The 17,684-nt window shown below is 44.3% G+C and overlaps 1 protein-coding gene across 1 annotated transcript in view; it reads left to right on the top strand.

The window, feature by feature from the left end:
* The window catches only part of Sesn3 (sestrin 3), a 58,098-nt gene extending 41,003 nt beyond the window's left edge, over positions 1–17,095 (top strand). The window contains exons 5-10 of the mRNA XM_051155917.1: positions 3,457–3,693; positions 4,946–5,120; positions 11,570–11,688; positions 12,573–12,763; positions 14,480–14,624; positions 16,190–17,095. Coding sequence (XP_051011874.1) covers positions 3,457–3,693; positions 4,946–5,120; positions 11,570–11,688; positions 12,573–12,763; positions 14,480–14,624; positions 16,190–16,276 — 954 coding nt within the window. The 3' untranslated portion in view covers positions 16,277–17,095. The remainder of the gene's footprint in view (positions 1–3,456; positions 3,694–4,945; positions 5,121–11,569; positions 11,689–12,572; positions 12,764–14,479; positions 14,625–16,189) is intronic.
* Positions 17,096–17,684: the final 589 nt, after the last annotated feature.

The raw sequence follows: 17,684 nt of genomic DNA on the forward strand, positions 1-17,684 counted from the left end.
GAGCATGCGCACCTCAGAGGCCGTGCTGTCCAGCAGTGCTCGCACAGGTTCACTATTCAGTAGGAGCTGTCATCTCCATCTCAGACACTTAGTTACTTACAGGAATATTTGTATTATTGATGTATAGAAAGTCCTTCAAAGATCACTCAGTCTTTAACCAAGCAGCCTGCATCTAGTAATGTTTATTATGAGATTTTGATGAGCTTGGACTCTGTGAAGCACTGTTGGTGCTGGTGTTCTGGTTTTGTAGTGTGTTAGATTAGAGAATTGATATTTATTCTTATGTCACATAATAAGAATCTTTGATGGGCTGAAAAGATGGAAATCTGGGCTTGGATTTCAGAGGAAGAGAGAGCTGACAGGATACAGTGTGGTCATACATGACTGTGGATAAGCAGGATGGAATCAAAAGTTTTGGTTTGGGTGGGCTTTTTTGTCTGTTTGTTTGTTTGGGCTGTTTTGTTTTGTTTTGTTTTTTTGAGACAAAGTTCCTCTGTATAGCTCTGGGCTGTCCTGGAACTTGCTCCATAGATCAGGTTGGCCTCCAACTCAGCCACCTGCTTCTGCCTCCTGTCCCAAGTGCTGGGATTAAAGGCTTGTGCCACCACTACCCTGCTTAGAAGGTTTTTTTATTTGTTTGTTTTGGTTTGGTTTTTAAGAGCTAATGTTTGATCTCCATCTAAGAATAAGGGGAGGTTTTCAAAATAAGATGAGCTGTTTCCTGTCACAGAGCCATTTCATAGAGAATAGCCCACCTTCATATGTGACGAAAGAGTAGCCATCAACTTCAGGAAACCAAAATGTAGGGATTTATGGATGGTGGCTGGTGGGAACTGGGAAGAACTGGTATGAGCCAGTAAAGGCTCCATTACAGAACTCATCCTTTACCCTCAGAAAGCCATGGTCTCCCAAGTTATGCTACCCCAGAGACGCCATGAGAGAAGCTGCAAAGTATTTGTATTATCATCTATTTAAGTTTCTGTGTTTGTATGTTTTATTAGTACTATAATGCATCTATACATTATACCTAAAATATATTTAATAATAGTCTTTAATTTAGGAGACATGCTGTAGACTATTGGGCCCAGTTGTTACTCTTGGAAGTGCATACAACATAAGATGGCTTATGCCAAGTTTTATTATGAGTATATTTCATCACACAGGATAGATTACAAATGGTGAAGAAGACCAGCGGACAGTCAAAGCACTGCACCCGAAAACTGATTTCTGTGTAAGCTTTGGGGTTATTCTGTGTGAGACTAAGAAGAGATTGAGGATGGTGACAAATTGGTTTTCTCTTTGGCATTAGTGTCACAGAACAGAAGATTATGACTTGTACAGGTAGTATCCAGTTACCAAGGGGTAAGGTGTCTCAATCAGGACAAAGAGGAGATTTGATGTTAAATTGGGAAGCTGGGCATGGTGCCACTCTTTCCTAATTCCAGCAGTTGGAGGTGAAGACAACAGGAGGGTTCATATTCAAAGTCATCCGTGGCTACATTACAAATTCCAGGCCAGCCTGAGCTACATGATGAGAGAGAGAGAGAGAAGGGTGGGGAAGGAAGGAGGAGGAGGGTGGCAGAAAAAAGGAAGGAAAGTAGATAGTATAAATTAGCAAAAGTTGAGTTGAAAGAATAAACCCTCCACCCAGGTCTTAAGACTATCTGAGGAAAGAGGACTGTGCACAGGATAGGACAAACCAACATGTCAAAGGCAAGTGGGGATGATGAGGATCCATTTTAGGCTTTGAAAGAAGTTATAGCATGAAGAAGCCATTCATTGTAACAAATAACAGGGGTGGAGGATTTGGCATCGATCCAGAAATGAAGTAGTCAGGTGCACCGTGCACTGTACCTTGTGGTTCTCCTCTCCCCTGGGGGCTGTTGCCCACCAGCCCACCATGGCAGAAGGAGCAGAAGGCGAGGTGCAGAGCTTGGAAGACCATGAGCATGATGGAGATCGAACAGTCTGGGAACCACTTCAGGGAGCTGGTTCAACCTTACTGGGGAGAACAAAGGCTATAGAGCTTTTGGGGAGTGGGTGGGGGCTTCCAGGATCAGTGCACATAATTGGTTGAAACTAGGCACTTTAATGATGCTTGTTTTGCATTTGGTAGCGCCCTTCTGTCATATGAACAGGAACATGGTACCTACTTATCCTATAGGTGCACAGAGGGGAGAGCTAGCAGGGAGCTGTGTCAAGGGCCATCTATCAAATGTGGTTAGGGGCATCTATGTCTAAAGACACTCTCCAGATGGAGTCAGGCAGAGAGTCAGAGGCCTTGCTGGGGAGAGGGAGTCCTGCACCTAAGGCTGAGCTCAGAATAGCTGTCCAGGCTGGGAGGACTGCAACCTCAACAGCAGGGTTCTTACAACTGTGCCTGTGTTTTAAAATTGTGTAACAGTATAGCCTCATGAAATATGAACATGTTAAGATAACAGATTTGAATAGAAGAAAAGTATGTCTACAACTGTAGCTGTATAAAGATGATTATTTTTTAAAATAGAGAAAGGAATAGTGTTACCTGTGTGATGAACATAGAACTGATGGGAAGGGACCTCTGAGGAATGTGTTGGTGGAATTCACCCTTGGAAGTTATCCTGAAAAAAAGCAACTTATGGGAGAAATGATTCATTGTAAATTACAATTCCAAGTTGCAGTCCGTCAGTCACTGCAGGGGAGTCAAGCCTGGCACTGGAAGCAGCTGGCACATCCACACTGAAGAGCAGAGAGAGGACGCGTGCATGCACTGTGCAGGACCCTGCCCAACTTTAGGGAGGGTCTTCAAGGAGTCCAGTCAAGAGAATCTCTCACTGGACTGCACAGTGGCTTGTCTTATAGTCGACTTTAGGCACAGTCCAGTTGACAACCAAGATCAGGCATTCCAAGGCATTGGTTTTTTGGGGGGTTTTTTGTTTTTTGTTTTTGTAAACTGGGTTTAATTCTGGCTCTGTCATTCAGCCACAGCCACATGGAATAGCAAATGAAAAAGTGCACTGACATGCCCTAAGATCTTACTCCAGTGTCCTATGGCATGGGAAGGCCGTGGTCTCTGCCAGATGCTATCTAGAGGGAAATCAACAGCTACACAGTTGAGCTGGATTTTCACATGACTTTGTGGGACAGAATGTCCAAAACACCTGAAAATGAATTGCTTTGCTAGAAATTGTCAAAGTCCCTTCCAGCTCTCCCGTTTCTTGATTCTCTTACCATCTTATTAACATAGAGTTTTAAGAGCACTCTAGAAGCAGGAGAATCAGTGCATAATGCAGCATTTGTATAGTCATTACCACAGCGTGATGCCATTGTGAGGTGTGCACGCTACACTGTGTGATCAAAGAACCGTCGTCAGTGTGTGAAGCATTTCACAAGTTTTAGTTTGCTTTACTGCAAGGGAATAGAGACTGTGGCTTCCACTGGTTTCCATGTTGATCTTGGCTCACATTCTCATTGCAGAAACTTGTCAAAACTGGAGAAAATAATTGGTCCTTGCCTGAGCTAGTGCACGCCGTGGTCCTCCTGGCTCACTACCACGCTTTGGCCAGCTTTGTTTTTGGTAGTGGCATCAATCCAGAGAGAGATCCAGGAATCGCCAATGGGTTCAGACTAATCTCGGTGAACAGCTTCTGTGTCTGTGATCTGGCTAATGACAACAGCATCGAGAATGCATCGCTGGCGGGCAGCAACTTCGGGGTTTGTTTTCTGAGCCGTTTCTCTTGTAATCTTCATGCTGGTAATATCTAGAGAGAGTTCACTGTGACCAGATAAGATTATGTACTTGAAAGATTCCTTTAGTACTGTCAAAGTTTCATCATCCCTGAAGTTCTAACATTTTTTTAAACTTTGGGGCATTATTGTATGATCCCTTTGCCCACCCACCCCAAGCTTTTAAGTTTTAATTACCCTAGGATTCCTGGCAGCCCCACTCGTGGTCTCCCTGTGGACTTTGACAGCACTGTCACCAGGAAGATTTCAGAGTCTAAAAACTTAGGCTTTCTTCTTTAGACACAGACGCATATTTACAGAGTTCACCTTTCCACTGACAGTGAAAAATCATACTGAAATTTGTCATTAACCTAACTTTATTTTTCTCTTTTTAAATGTCCTTCTGAGTATCTTCTCTGTCCAGTTGACTTCTTGATCTTAATTTCTTGGTATATGTGATGTTTGTACCATTCTTTGGATTTCCTATACCTTTCTTGGAACCTTAAGCAAAGTGATATTGTTAGAAATAATAAAAACTGAATATTGATACATTCAGTATCACAGGACTTTAATGCCAGGCCCTCGAGCAGAAGATCCCAGCATGATGATGTATCTGTCTGTAGGATGCTGGACAGCTAAGGAAAGCATGTCTCAAGAGGCACAAAGGAGCAATTTTGAAACTGCTTCATTTTTTAAGGAAATTACAGCTTACTATGTACCAAGCTCTAGAATTCTATATTTTAATACATATACATACACTTTATATTTATAATTGAAGCAGACTCATACATCCAAAAAATGTTTCAGTGTGTCATATAATTACTGTGAAGTTAATTTAAAAAACTAAAGATATTTTTTTAAGTAGCTTCAATGAAATGTAAATCACCCAATTTGCCCATTAAAGGGATATAATAAAATAGTTCTGGGTAAGATATTGCCAACAATAAACTTTAGGATGTTGCCACAGTATAAAAAGCTATTCCATACCCATTAGCAGTATACCCCAGGTCCTCTTCCCCCATGCCCAGCCCATGCCAGTTACTCATCTACCGTCTATCTATTTACCTACCTTAGCCACATTTACACTATTCCTGCCAGTTAAAATCCATGCCATTTGACCAACATCTCTGCTGCAACCTAAATAACTATCCTCTGTGCCTACTCGGTAGAGTTGGGGAGGGAGGGGCTTACTGGTCCAGTTGGTGGTGCCATAGCATCAACATGTCTCCTGTTCTTCCAGATTGTGGATTCCCTGGGTGAGCTGGAAGCCTTAATGGAAAGAATGAAGAGGCTTCAGGAAGACAGGGAAGATGAAGATACCACCCGGGAAGAAATGACCACGTGTTTTGAGAAAGAAAAGAAAGAAAGTCTCTTTGTGGTCCCCGCAGAGGCCTTCCACTCATTTCCTCCCTCAGGTGTGTTCACCCTCCCTCTTGGTAGTTGTTCCGAGACCATTGTCCCAGCCTTTGGTATTCTCAATACAGATGCGTGAAGGTGAGTCTGCTGCCATCCTTCTTTTTCCCATGCACTCCTGCTTCATCGACAGTGGGGTCCATTCTCGGGAACCTGCGGCTGTGCAAACACTGCGGAGTGCGCTCCCACAGGCACAGGTGGTGCGCCCTCTGAGCACGAACAGTGTGTGGCTGTGCCCAGCAGAATGTGACATGCTGTTCTACAGCACACTTTTAATAAGTGACAGGGGTGTGCTCAACATATCAGGAGAGGCGCAGATAGCAAACCTGTAGCTCTGTTTTTGTGTCGCATCGTGGTATATGCTGTGTGGCTGGTAGGGCACCTGTCGTCCATAGGGTTGTCACCGCAAAGGCGAAATGCCTGAGATTGTGATGTGTTGTTGGCTGTCATGTCACAGGCAGTCGGGATTTCCTAGACCCAGTGTCACAGAGAGGAACCGTCTTCATACATGCACTCAGTCTCTGACTGAAGTGTTGCTACACAGCACTTGGCTATCTCTGTTCCTCTGAAGCCCATTCGTAGGCCTGATGTCCTTACTCTGTCGAGGATACAGATTTAAATCGGTCAGTTGCTAAGGTCAGCGAGGTGACTCAGCAGTATTTGCCACCAAACCTGACAGTCTGAGTTTGATCCTGAGATCCACATAGTAAAAGGCAAGAACTTATTTCTGCAAATTCCTCTACCCGCCACACATGCTTCATGGCATGCTAACCTATATACATGCGCACAAAAAAGCTATATAAACAAGTGTAAGATGCACTTTTCTTATACCCTTAAGGGGCTTTGGAATAGTAAAGCAGATTTCCAACTCCATCTTTTAAAGGTACCAGGCGGTACATAGTAACTATGATTTAGGCAGCATGAGCTGATGTCCAAGTCACATTTCCCTGGAAACTAGATCAGTCAGTCTGAATTCTGAGAGTTGTGCTGCTGTGGTGTGTGTCAAAGAGCATGGGGCAGTAACTCAGAAATGCTGCCTGCCTTTTGTCGTTTTCCTGGTCATTTGAAATAGCTTCTAGGTTTATTTTATTTATTTATTTTAGATATTTTATGCATATGACAGCTTTCCCACATGGATATATGTATGTCACACGTGTGACTGGTGCCCGTGGAGATCAGTTGAGGGCGTCAGTCCCCTGGAACTGTAGTTATGAATGGTTGTGAGCCATGTGTGCGTTCTGAGAACCAAGCCCAAGCCCTCCGCGAGGGCAGCCAGTGCTCTTACCTGTGAGCCATCACTCAGCACCCCATCTCTCTCCACCTCCCAATCCCCCGCCATGCCTGCAGACCAGACACCTTTGCGCAGTGCCCAAGAGCAGAGCAGAGGCAGGGTGGGGTGCTAAGCTTGAGAACAAGGTGGGACATTATCAGTGTCTCACTGGGAACTTGAGTCTAACACGAAGAAATGAATTGGGTGCATTGCAGTTAACGGAAATCTTTGAAAAATGCAGAGAGAACAAGTGGAAGTAAAGGAAAGCACTGCAGCGGGGGGCAGGGGGGCTTCCTGGTCTGCTAACACTGCAGGGGGAGCCTTCCTGGTCTGCTAACACTGCAGGGGGGCTTCCTGGTCTGCTAACACTGCAGGGGGGCTCCCTGGTCTGCTAACACTGCAGGGGGGCTTCCTGGTCTGCTAACACTGCAGGGGGAGCTTCCTGGTCTGCTAACACTGCAGGGGGGCTTCCTGGTCTGCTAACACTGCAGGGGGGGGGCTTCCTGGTCTGCTAACACTGCAGGGGGAGCTTCCTGGTCTGCTAACACTGCAGGGGGGCTTCCTGGTCTGCTAACACTGCAGGGGGGCTTCCTGGTCTGCTAACACTGCAGGGGGAGCTTCCTGGTCTGCTAACATTGCAGGGGGGGTTCCTGGTCTGCTAACACTGCAGGGGGGGCTCTCTGGTCTGCTAACACTGCAGGAGGGGCTTCCTGGTCTGCTAACACTGCAGGGGGGCTTCCTGGTCTGCTAACACTGCGGGGGGGGGGGCTTCCTGGTCTGCTAACACTGCAGGGGGGCTTCCTGGTCTGCTAACACTGCAGGGGGGCTCCCTGGTCTGCTAACACTGCAGGGGGAGCCTTCCTGGTCTGCTAACACTGCAGGGGGGCTTCCTGGTCTGCTAACACTGCAGGGGGGGCTCTCTGGTCTGCTAACACTGCAGGGGGGGCTTCCTGGTCTGCTAACACTGCAGGGGGGCTTCCTGGTCTGCTAACACTGCAGGGGGGCTCCCTGGTCTGCTAACACTGCAGGGGGGCTTCCTGGTCTGCTAACACTGCAGGGGGAGCTTCCTGGTCTGCTAACACTGCAGGGGGGCTCCCTGGTCTGCTAACACTGCAGGGGGGCTTCCTGGTCTGCTAACACTGCAGGGGGGGCTCCCTGGTCTGCTAACACTGCAGGGGGGGTTCCTGGTCTGCTAACACTGCAGGGGGGGCTCCCTGGTCTGCTAACACTGCAGGGGGAGCTTCCTGGTCTGCTAACACTGCAGGGGGGCTTCCTGGTCTGCTAACACTGCAGGGGGGGGCTCTCTGGTCTGCTAACACTGCAGGGGGGGCTTCCTGGTCTGCTAACACTGCAGGGGGGTTTCCTGGTCTGCTAACACTGCAGGGGGGCTCCCTGGTCTGCTAACACTGCAGGGGGGCTTCCTGGTCTGCTAACACTGCAGGGGGAGCTTCCTGGTCTGCTAACACTGCAGGGGGGCTTCCTGGTCTGCTAACACTGCAGGGGGGCTTCCTGGTCTGCTAACACTGCAGGGGGAGCCTTCCTGGTCTGCTAACACTGCAGCGGGGGAGCAGTGCTGGTAGACTACTGTTTGAAGAGGCAGATGATACTATTAGGGATAATATCCATTTACTCTAAACATTAAATTTTCAGTTTACTTAAGGTCACTGGAGCTTGAAAAATGCAAATATGTCATTTCTTTAGGTTGTTTTGAAATCATAGAAATATATCTTAGGTTCCAAGTATAATTTTTTTTTCTTTTCGGGGTGATATGTTCATAGACAAGGGCAGCCTCTTTTTTCAAGACAGGGTTTCTTTGTGTAGCCCGGCCATCCTAGAAAAGAATTTTTTTTTGTTTTTTTTGTTTTTTTTTTTCAAGACAGGGTGTCACTGTGTAGCCTTTGCTGTCCTAGACTCGCTTTGTAGACCAGGCTGGCCTCGAACTCACAGCGATCCACCTGCCTCTGCCTCCCGAGTGCTGGGATTAAAGGCATGTGCCACCAAGCCCAGCTAGAAAAGAATTTTCAACTAGCAAATTTTAAACTTATTTCAAAAATTATATTCTAATTTTAAATTTATTTTAGATTTATTTTATGTGTATTAGTGTTTTGTCTGAGTGTTTATGTGTACACCATGTATGTACCTGATGCCAGAGGTCAGAAGGAGGCATTGGATCCCCAGGAACTGGAGTTTTAGGTAGGTGCTTGTGAGCTGTTATATGGGTGCGAGAAACTAAGCCCAGGTCCTTAGAACAAGCAACAAGTGCTCTTAACAACTTAACCATCTCTCCAGCCTCAGTATTCTAATTTGAATAAATAAGGCCACATCATATATAAGTTATCCCATTGTATAAGTATTTTTACCATTAACTATTCCCAGTACCAAATTTGTTAACTATAGAAGGATAGTATAGAAAAATGATCTTGTACAGTGGCTATTGAGGGTTTTAAAATAGATTTACCAATTTTAGAATCAAAGTAGATTTTTTTTTTTCTATTTAAAAAGGCTCCCAGATTCCATGTAGGGAAGGACTCTAAAGGATTCTAAAAAGGACTTCTAAAGATTCTAAAGAGGAACCTTTTAATCCTAAAGAAATATGTGTTTGTTTTTCTTTTGGGGGGGTGGGTGTTGTTGGTTTGTTTGTTTGTTTTGTATTTGCTTATATTATTTTATGAGATGTCACTGCCTGTGATTGGTTGGCCTATTAGGCATCAGCCTGGCCCCATTGCTTTGGGCCTGCAGCAACACAAATCCAGGAAGACTTCAAGGTCCTATTGTCATTTTGATGGGACCCGGCCATCCGAACTCTCACAGGAGGTTCCACCTCATTCAGGTCCTGCCATTCCTATGTTGACATTGGAGAAACACTTAAGACCCAAGCATAGTAAAACATAAGTGATTGAAAGACCTTCCATTGTTGTTGTTGTTGTTGTTGCTGTTGTTTTTCAAGACAGGGTTTCTCTGTGTAGCCTTGGCTGTCCTGAAATCGCTTTGTAGACTAGGCTGGCCTCGAACTCACAGCGTTCCACCTGCCTCTGCCAACCATACATCCCTTCTTATGGATGTATTACTTAGAAAACAGGTATTATCTACTGCTGCTGCTAAGTTACAGGGTTTTTCCTGGGATCCACTTTTATATGGTTAGTTACTGTTTATTTTGAAATTAAAAGTTCAAAATTGTATATGAGCAGAAAAAGTAGATCAAAGGCAAAGAAAGTACTGTGACAAGTCCAGTGTGAACGTTTGCAAATGAATCCAGGGGCACAGGCCATAGGGGTTGGGGAAACCCGCCAGTTAGTTCAGCACCACATTCTTGGGTGGAGTTCACTTTGCAACCCACAAAACTCTAGTTTTTTTAGTAGGTTTGACTGACTGACTGACTGACTGAGATTATGTTTGTATACATTTTGTCATTTTGATTATGGTGTGATGCGTGCATGACACCTTTGAGTCGGGAGCAGATGCTTTGGTATTTGAATGGAGTCTGGACAGTCAGAGAATCAGTGGCCGTGAATTTGCATTATAGATAAGCCCACGGTTTCCCACAGAGGAAAGCTGCTCAGAAGCTGTGGGCGGGACTGGAGACAGAGCTGCTAGGTGGAGCACTTGCCTAGTATGTGCAAGGGCCTGGGATTGATGCCCAGCACTAGAGGAAGAAAAAAGAACTTTAGATCAGAGCCGACGGACAGTTAAATATTTTATTTCTTAAGTGGATTTTTTTTTTCTTTTTAATACAGTGAAATAAAGAAAACTGTGGCTGTTGTGGGTATAGCATCCACCTGCCATGCAGGAAGTACTCAGCAGACACCACTTTCTTCTCTGTGAAGACTGTGAGAATTCAATGTGCTCAACAATGTGTGGCCTAGGAATTTGATCTTTCCTGCTGTTCTCATGCATCCCAGTCAGTCCTTGGCTGCAATTTAAAGATTAAAGAGGAGACTTTGTCTTAGTAGAATTTTCATATATAGTCTTTCAGAGGAATTTGGATAACTGCTCCTCAAACTTCTAAAAAATTTACTCAGATAAGAATTAGTTTTTTATTATACTATAATATTTTTGCCCATTTTATCCAATATTTGTTACTTATTAGAGAATGAATTAATTTAACATTAATTAAATTATTTACAAATAACTTATTCCTTGCATAGAAACTACTTTTTTATTTTGAGAGTAGTGTGTTCATTTATGGAACAGAGAAAACCAAAGCTTGTTTACTCCCTGTTAAATAGTTGAAATCATATGGGGAGAAGTAATTACAAAGATACACTAATGTTGATGCTGGAGAGAGGGCTCAGAGGCTAAGAGCACTGGCTGCTCTTCAAGAGGTCATGAGTTCAATTCCCAGCAACCACATGGTGGCTGCTAATCACCTATAATGAGATCTGGTGCCCTCTTCTGGCAGACAGGCACACGTGCAGGCAGGGTGTTGTGTATATAATAAATATAATAAATAAGTTTTTTTTAAGGCACTAATGTTAATGACAGTGAGTTGGAAGAAAATTGTATTCATTTTAAAATCACGTGCACTGAGCACTTACAGTTTGTCAATAGTGGGTTTTCACCATACGGTAGCATGCAGGGCTACGTAAATACCGTGTTGCCTCCCTGGTGTCCCTGACCACAGCCTCATTAGCTCCCTTGAGAGCACAGGAGTGTTCTACTCCCACACGCATGCTTGGCTGAGGTGAGTGTCCACTAAGGAGCTCACAGAGAGGCTAGCCGGGCACCCAGAAGGCCCTCCTTTAAGGATGCCGTGCTTCGTCTCTTGCCTCTTGGAAGCTGACACTGAACTAGAGTGAAGGGAGTTTTGATGTTGAGAATCAGATGTAATTTTCAAAGCTGCATCTTCAAACATAGTCATTGTCTCCCTTGTCCCTTTTCTTCCCCCGCCCTGTGTATTCCCTTGGAGAAATCAAACCAGCTCTAAGTCTTTTATTCCCGAGCCCGAGCTTCTGCTTCAGAGTCAGTCAGTCTGATGTGTCGGTCTTTCCTACTGTTGTTTGCATATTTCACTGTAGTTGGGACTTTTTCCCTACATAACTATAACTAAGTCTTAGCGCTCAATATTTGATAAGGAAATTCTACTTAGAACTTCACCAGTAGATATTTTGCATAGAGGGAGCCGGGGCCCAGGCTCATTGTTGGAGCTGTGTGAGTCTCCTGAGTGCCTTTACTGTTCCTTAGATTTTGAAGATGACAGCATCGTAACAGCTGATGTTTCTCGATACATTGAAGACCCAGGTTTTGGGTATGAAGACTTTGCCAGGCGAGGAGAAGAACATTTGCCAACATTCCGAGCCCAGGTAGGTTCACAGCACTTTTAACTTAGAAAAACTGGAGAGTTCTGTCCTCCCAAAGGATAACTGTTGAAACATAAATGAAGTGTCTTAAGTAGCCAATAGGCATTTTTATAGTATCAGGATAACTTTTTATCTAACTTGCTTTTCAACCGAGTCTGTTTGATGTCCTCATAGGAAGGTAATTATTTCAACATATTCACCCTTAGGAAGTTACAAGGAAACTGTATGTTTGCCCACATTATACAGGATAGTTACATATGTTTGTGCCATCCTTGGAGGGGCAGGGTAGGAATCAAACTATATGATGTCATTTATAAAAATGCATTTTGAGATATGACTACACCCATAGTTTATGCTTTAGGGCCAGCCTCCCGCAGCTCAGTGGACTCAGTGGGGGAGGGGAGTTAAATGTAGGCTCCTTCATGCCTAAGTAAGTTTGGTGACATAGGAATAGTCAAGAACTTCTGGGTCCAAGCCGGGCATGGTGGCACACACCTTTAATCCCAGCACTCGGAAGGGAGAGGCAGGCGGATCGCTCTGAGTTCGAGGCCAGCCTGGTGGACAAAGTGAGTCCAGGATAGCCAAGGCTACACAGAGAAACCCTGTATCGGAAAAAAAAAAAACTTCTGGGTCCTTTCAGATAAAGTATAGTGTGCACAGTACCCACCCCGAGGAAGTGGCCAGAGTTCATCAAGCATGCCAAGGCCTGGGCCCTATGAGACAGCACCCTGGCCCTGCCCTCTACAGCCTGACAAGAAACACCCTTGGCAAAGCTGCCATCCTAGAACTGAGTTAGAAATACCCCACTAACTGTCTTCAATAGCTTTATTTTATTTTAAAAATAAAAAGCGCAGGATTTAACAGAGTGGACACTCTTTCTGCTCCAGGACTACACCTGGGAAAACCATGGGTTCTCACTGGTGAACAGGCTTTACTCTGACATTGGGCATCTCCTGGATGAGAAGTTTCGCATGGTCTACAGTCTCACCTACAACACAATGGCCACCCACGAGGATGTGGACACCACCACACTGCGCAGAGCTTTGTTCAACTACGTTCACTGTATGTTTGGAATCAGGTATGTTCACTGTGCAGACAGCTGTATACCAATTCAAGCATTTGTTTTATTTATGGCCTGTTTGGGGAGTACATCTTTCTGAGAAAATGTTACCTGATTTAAAACTTAATTCCATCTTAGAGATCATTTTCTTCATTTAAAGTTTCCTGAGTCTGGGACTTAGGGATATAGCTCAGTTGTCATGAGCAGTAGGGCCTGAGTCCAATCCCCAGCACCCACATAAACCCACACTTGTAACCCCAGCTTTGGGAGGTAGGGACAGGAGTCCTTGGGCTCACTGGCCGGCCAGCCTTGCCTAGTTGGTAAGCCCCAAGTCCCAGCAAGAGATTCTACCTCAAAAAATAAGGTAGATAGCATGTGAACTTTGACCTCCACTTCCACACATGCACACACTGCATGTGCACATGGACATGTAAGCTTAAATAAATAAGTTGATGTGTTGTGGATCTTGATAATGACACAAGTACAATAGTAAGACTTTACTATGGCATGAGAATAAATACAACTGAGAATCCTTCCTGAAAGAATAGGTTAGTTTAGGAAGAAAAAAAAAAAGGTCTCTTCAGAGAGCAAGAACGAATTCAGGTCTGTGTAGTTAGTATGGCTTGCCTTGTGAGAGAATTGTAATTAGGGCACCAATGAAGCCAGCATAGACTCTGACCTTGCAAAGCTGTGCCACTCTCAAAAGCACCACGATGAGATGTTTGGGTCATGAGTTAATTAAAGCTTCTAGACTGAAGAAGTTAACCGGGGGGGGGGGGGGGGGGGGATGGTATATACAGGAGGGGAGGAGATGGAGAGGTCTAATCGGGAAAGCTCTAGAGCTGGGCTCTGCAGACTTACCTGTGAGACAGATCTGCAGAAAGACCTGCAGTCATGAACACATCTACATCTTTTCTGATAAAAGAAAGCTTTACACCCTAGAACCTACTGGGATTCGGTTTGTTAAGCAGCCTTCTCTATAGTTTTAAGCAAAACACCACCAAATTCCTGACACATCAGCTCATAATGGAACGTGTTATAAAAAGAGCACTACAGGGCTGACTGGCATTCCTAACCTGAACAGCACCTGGACGCTGGAGCTGGAACGCTTGCCTTGTGTGTTGAAGGCCTGGGTTCGGTCTCCATCATTGCAAAAGAAAAATTAAAAAAAATGTCCCAAGCCCTAAATGTGATCTCTTACTTACATGGCTTTGGATTTTGGAATATTCAGAATTTTGTTTTTCAGATTAAAGCTGTTTCTGCTCCATCAGTCTGAGGTGTCGGACTCATACCAGTATGTCAGATTCAGAGTTTTACCCTCTGCTTGGAGCACCCAACTCTAGCCTTTACTGGCCGGTCTTACTTTGCTCATCTACTTCCTTCTAGTATTTTCTAAAATGCAGAATGCCTGCCTGCCCTGTTTAAAAGCCACAGCTCTCACCTCCCAGGCTGCAAATCCATGTTTCTCTAAGTAGTATCACCACCTACAAAGTACCTGTTTGCTCTGTAGTTTTCTTCTTTTACCTTAATAGAGTTTAAGCTCTGTGAGACTAGGGATGGATTTTATCCTCCTGTCCAGTACAGATCTCCAGTAAGGAGAAGGGTGTATGACATGCCAGACACCCAGCAAATGCTTCCTTGTGACTTACTTAAGAGCTTTGCTTATGACGTCATTGCATAGCACGGTCTAAGCAGTAAGGCTTGGGTTTCCTGTCACACTGCTGTCACTCACAGGTATGATGACTATGACTATGGGGAAGTTAACCAGTTACTTGAACGGAGCCTGAAGGTTTACATCAAGACCGTGACCTGCTACCCTGAGAGAACCACGAAGCGCATGTACGACAGCTACTGGCGGCAGTTCACACACTCAGAGAAGGTCAGTGTCATCACCAAGCCAAACTCAAAGACACATGTTCAGCATGACAGTGTTCAACCACATAAGAGGGAGGGCCAAGTTGCTGCTATTGAACTGGATATTGTTTGTCATGTTTTCTTAATCTAAAGTATATTGACTATTCACAAAATTCTAACATGATGTATGTCTTAGTCACGGTTTCTATTGCTATGATAAACACCATGATAAAAAGCAGCTTGGGAAGAAAGAGCTTATTTCAGCTTATACCTCTGACGTCATACTCCATCACTGAGGGAGGTCAGGCCAGGAAGAGAGAACTGCTGCAGAGGCCATGGAAGACACTGCATACTGGCTTGCTCAGCCTGCTTTTTTAAAATAGCATCCAAGACCACCTGCATAAGGGTGGCACCACCTGCAGTGAGCCAGGCTGTCCCTCAACTATTATCTACCGAGATGCCCTACAGACTTGCACACAGGCCAGTCCTGTGTAGGCATCTTCTCAATTAAGATTTCTTCTTCCCAGATGGCCCAACCTTATGTCAAGTTGACATAAACACTAGCCAGTACAGTATGTAGCAGTTTTAGCATCAGCCTTTGTAAGATTAGATCTAAATACCGGTAAATTTACCATCCTAACTACTAAAAGCCCAGTAAAAAGCAGTGCTGATGGAACTGTACCCAGCCTAGAAGCCACTGCCATTTAGAAACTCTTGGAGGCTACCAGGTTACTATTAGAACAAGCATTTCTCATTTAGTGTAGTATTTTGCCATTAAAATGAAGGCCTGCAAGCCAAATACATTGTTATAGAAGACTACCTATGGATGGACTATATATGAATCATTACTTAAATTAAGATGCAGTAAGTGGCAAGAACTTTTATCAACATTATAGCATCAGATCTGGCTTAAGACCTAGGCCTTTTAAGCATTGAATCTAAAGAATCTCCTTTATACTACAGTGTCCAAGCTGGAGATGGGAAACTATTTCTTGGGTCCTGACAGTCCCCGGTGATCTGTGTGGCCTTGACAAAGTATGCTATGGCTCCATTTTAATAATTTTTAAAGTCTTAAAGTCAGTTATACACCAGGCAAATTGCCTACTTCATCTTCAGCCTTGATGCATCTTTGTGCAGTTCTTATCTGCCATAGGTTTTCTTCCCTTTCTAGAGACCATATATTCTCATCAAGAGAAGATGCCCATTGACATGTTCAAGTGAGAGGAAGAGATCAAGATAACTTGTCATGCTAACATTTCCTCGTAGTCAATTTAGAAAGTCTAGATGTGTTTACATCAGCCTTTCAGCTGAGTGGTTTTCCCGAGAGGCGCAATGGGTGATGGTTGTCTGGACACATCAGCTACTCAGACATACCAAGTGGAGCTTCAGCTTCACTCTAGCGCTTAACGGTAAAGCTAGAGCTTGACTGGCCACACTGTAGGTTTGAGCGTTCATTATACACGCATGCACGCCCAGGCCTGCGTGTAGCACCTGGATATAATTAGCCTATGCAAATGTGGTACCTGAAAACCTCTTCGGCTGCATCCATTGTGTTGTGTAGAAACTAAGCCAATGCTGTTTGGTTTCCAGGTTCACGTGAATTTGCTTCTGATGGAAGCGCGGATGCAAGCTGAGCTACTTTACGCTTTGCGTGCCATAACTCGGCACCTGACCTGAAGCACCTCCAGGAAGGTGTCAGCATGTGTCACGGCCTGTCACACAGGACTCAAATCAGAACTTGTCTGTGATGCAGCCACAGCAGTTACTCAGCTCTCTAGTGTCAAAGTTTAGCTGTCGGGGTTTTTGTTTTTGTTTTGTTATTGTTTTTAGGGTTTGGTTTGGGGGGTTGTTTGGTTGGTTGGTTGTTGTTGTTTTTTCCCCCGGCTATAATGTGCAATGGTGTGTTTCATATTTCTTGATGCTTAACATCGCTAACAATTGCAGAAGTAACCCTGACAAGCACTACTTTATGTTGCTTAGAGTTGGATTTTTGGATCTGACCATAAATCATGAACTGGTTTGTTAATGTTTCACTTCATTGCTTTGAAGTTCATGTGTATGTGTATTATTTTTCTTTACTTTAAAAAAAAAAAAAGGAAAAGTGCTTACAATCCACTCAAACAGTTGTTTTTCAGATATCAAGATTCATCAAAGAATGGTAGCCTCTACCGCTCTAAAATCCCTCGTGTCCTGAGTCTGGGGAAAAGCATGTGTTGCCGACCCAAGCTGCTCTGCGGCACGGCCTGGGTCCCCAGGAGATCAGCAGGCACTGTGCTGTTTTTGTTTATCCAGTTTTTTTCCTTAAACTGCTATTGGCAATAACGTGAAATGTGATACAGACACAGTCCATAATTTAATGTGAAATTAATTATGATGAATTCTATAGCATGCTACTGAAATGCCAAGATCAGCTACTTTTTTTGTCTTCTAAAACAGAGGCCCTGTTTTCCCATGTCTGTGTGGCAGTGGACTTAGGCACAGTCCCCTGAGTCCTGGGCCGTGTGGCCGGTGCCCACCGTGCTGCTTACAGCTCACACACTTGGCACACATCCACACACACTGACCACACACACTGACCACACTTTTCTTTGCACCTTCTCCTTGTCTGAGAGTTAAGGAAGGTTAGTTAATAGACCCCTGTTTTTTCCTGTCACACTTTGGGAAATTATTTTACATGATTTTCCTCTTACATTAACTTAAGTAATTCATTATTCAAAGATAAACATTGTGTTCCTGTGCATTAATGTGATTGAGCAACAACAAAACAGTGCAAAGTTTTCAAAAATCAACTCAACTCCCCCTATCACATCACTGCAGACGTGTCCTTTTACACAGAGCCATAAAGAAATGATCGTCAGATTTCTTTATTGTGCTAGGCGTTTTTCAGTTTTACCTTGCTGAGGTTGAACAGTGATTTCACCGTGCCAAAGCATTCCTTCCCCAGAAAAATCTGTTTGGACGACTAGTCTTAAAAAAGAAAAAAGAAAAAGAAAGAAAAAGCATTGTCGGGGAGAAAAAAAGCAGCCAAAAAGTCACATTTTTGCATCAATTTATGTTGTTGGATTAGACTATCTTCAGAGAGCAC

This window comes from Acomys russatus, chromosome 14 (genome assembly GCF_903995435.1).
Source record: "Acomys russatus chromosome 14, mAcoRus1.1, whole genome shotgun sequence".
Taxonomy (NCBI): domain Eukaryota; kingdom Metazoa; phylum Chordata; class Mammalia; order Rodentia; family Muridae; genus Acomys; species Acomys russatus.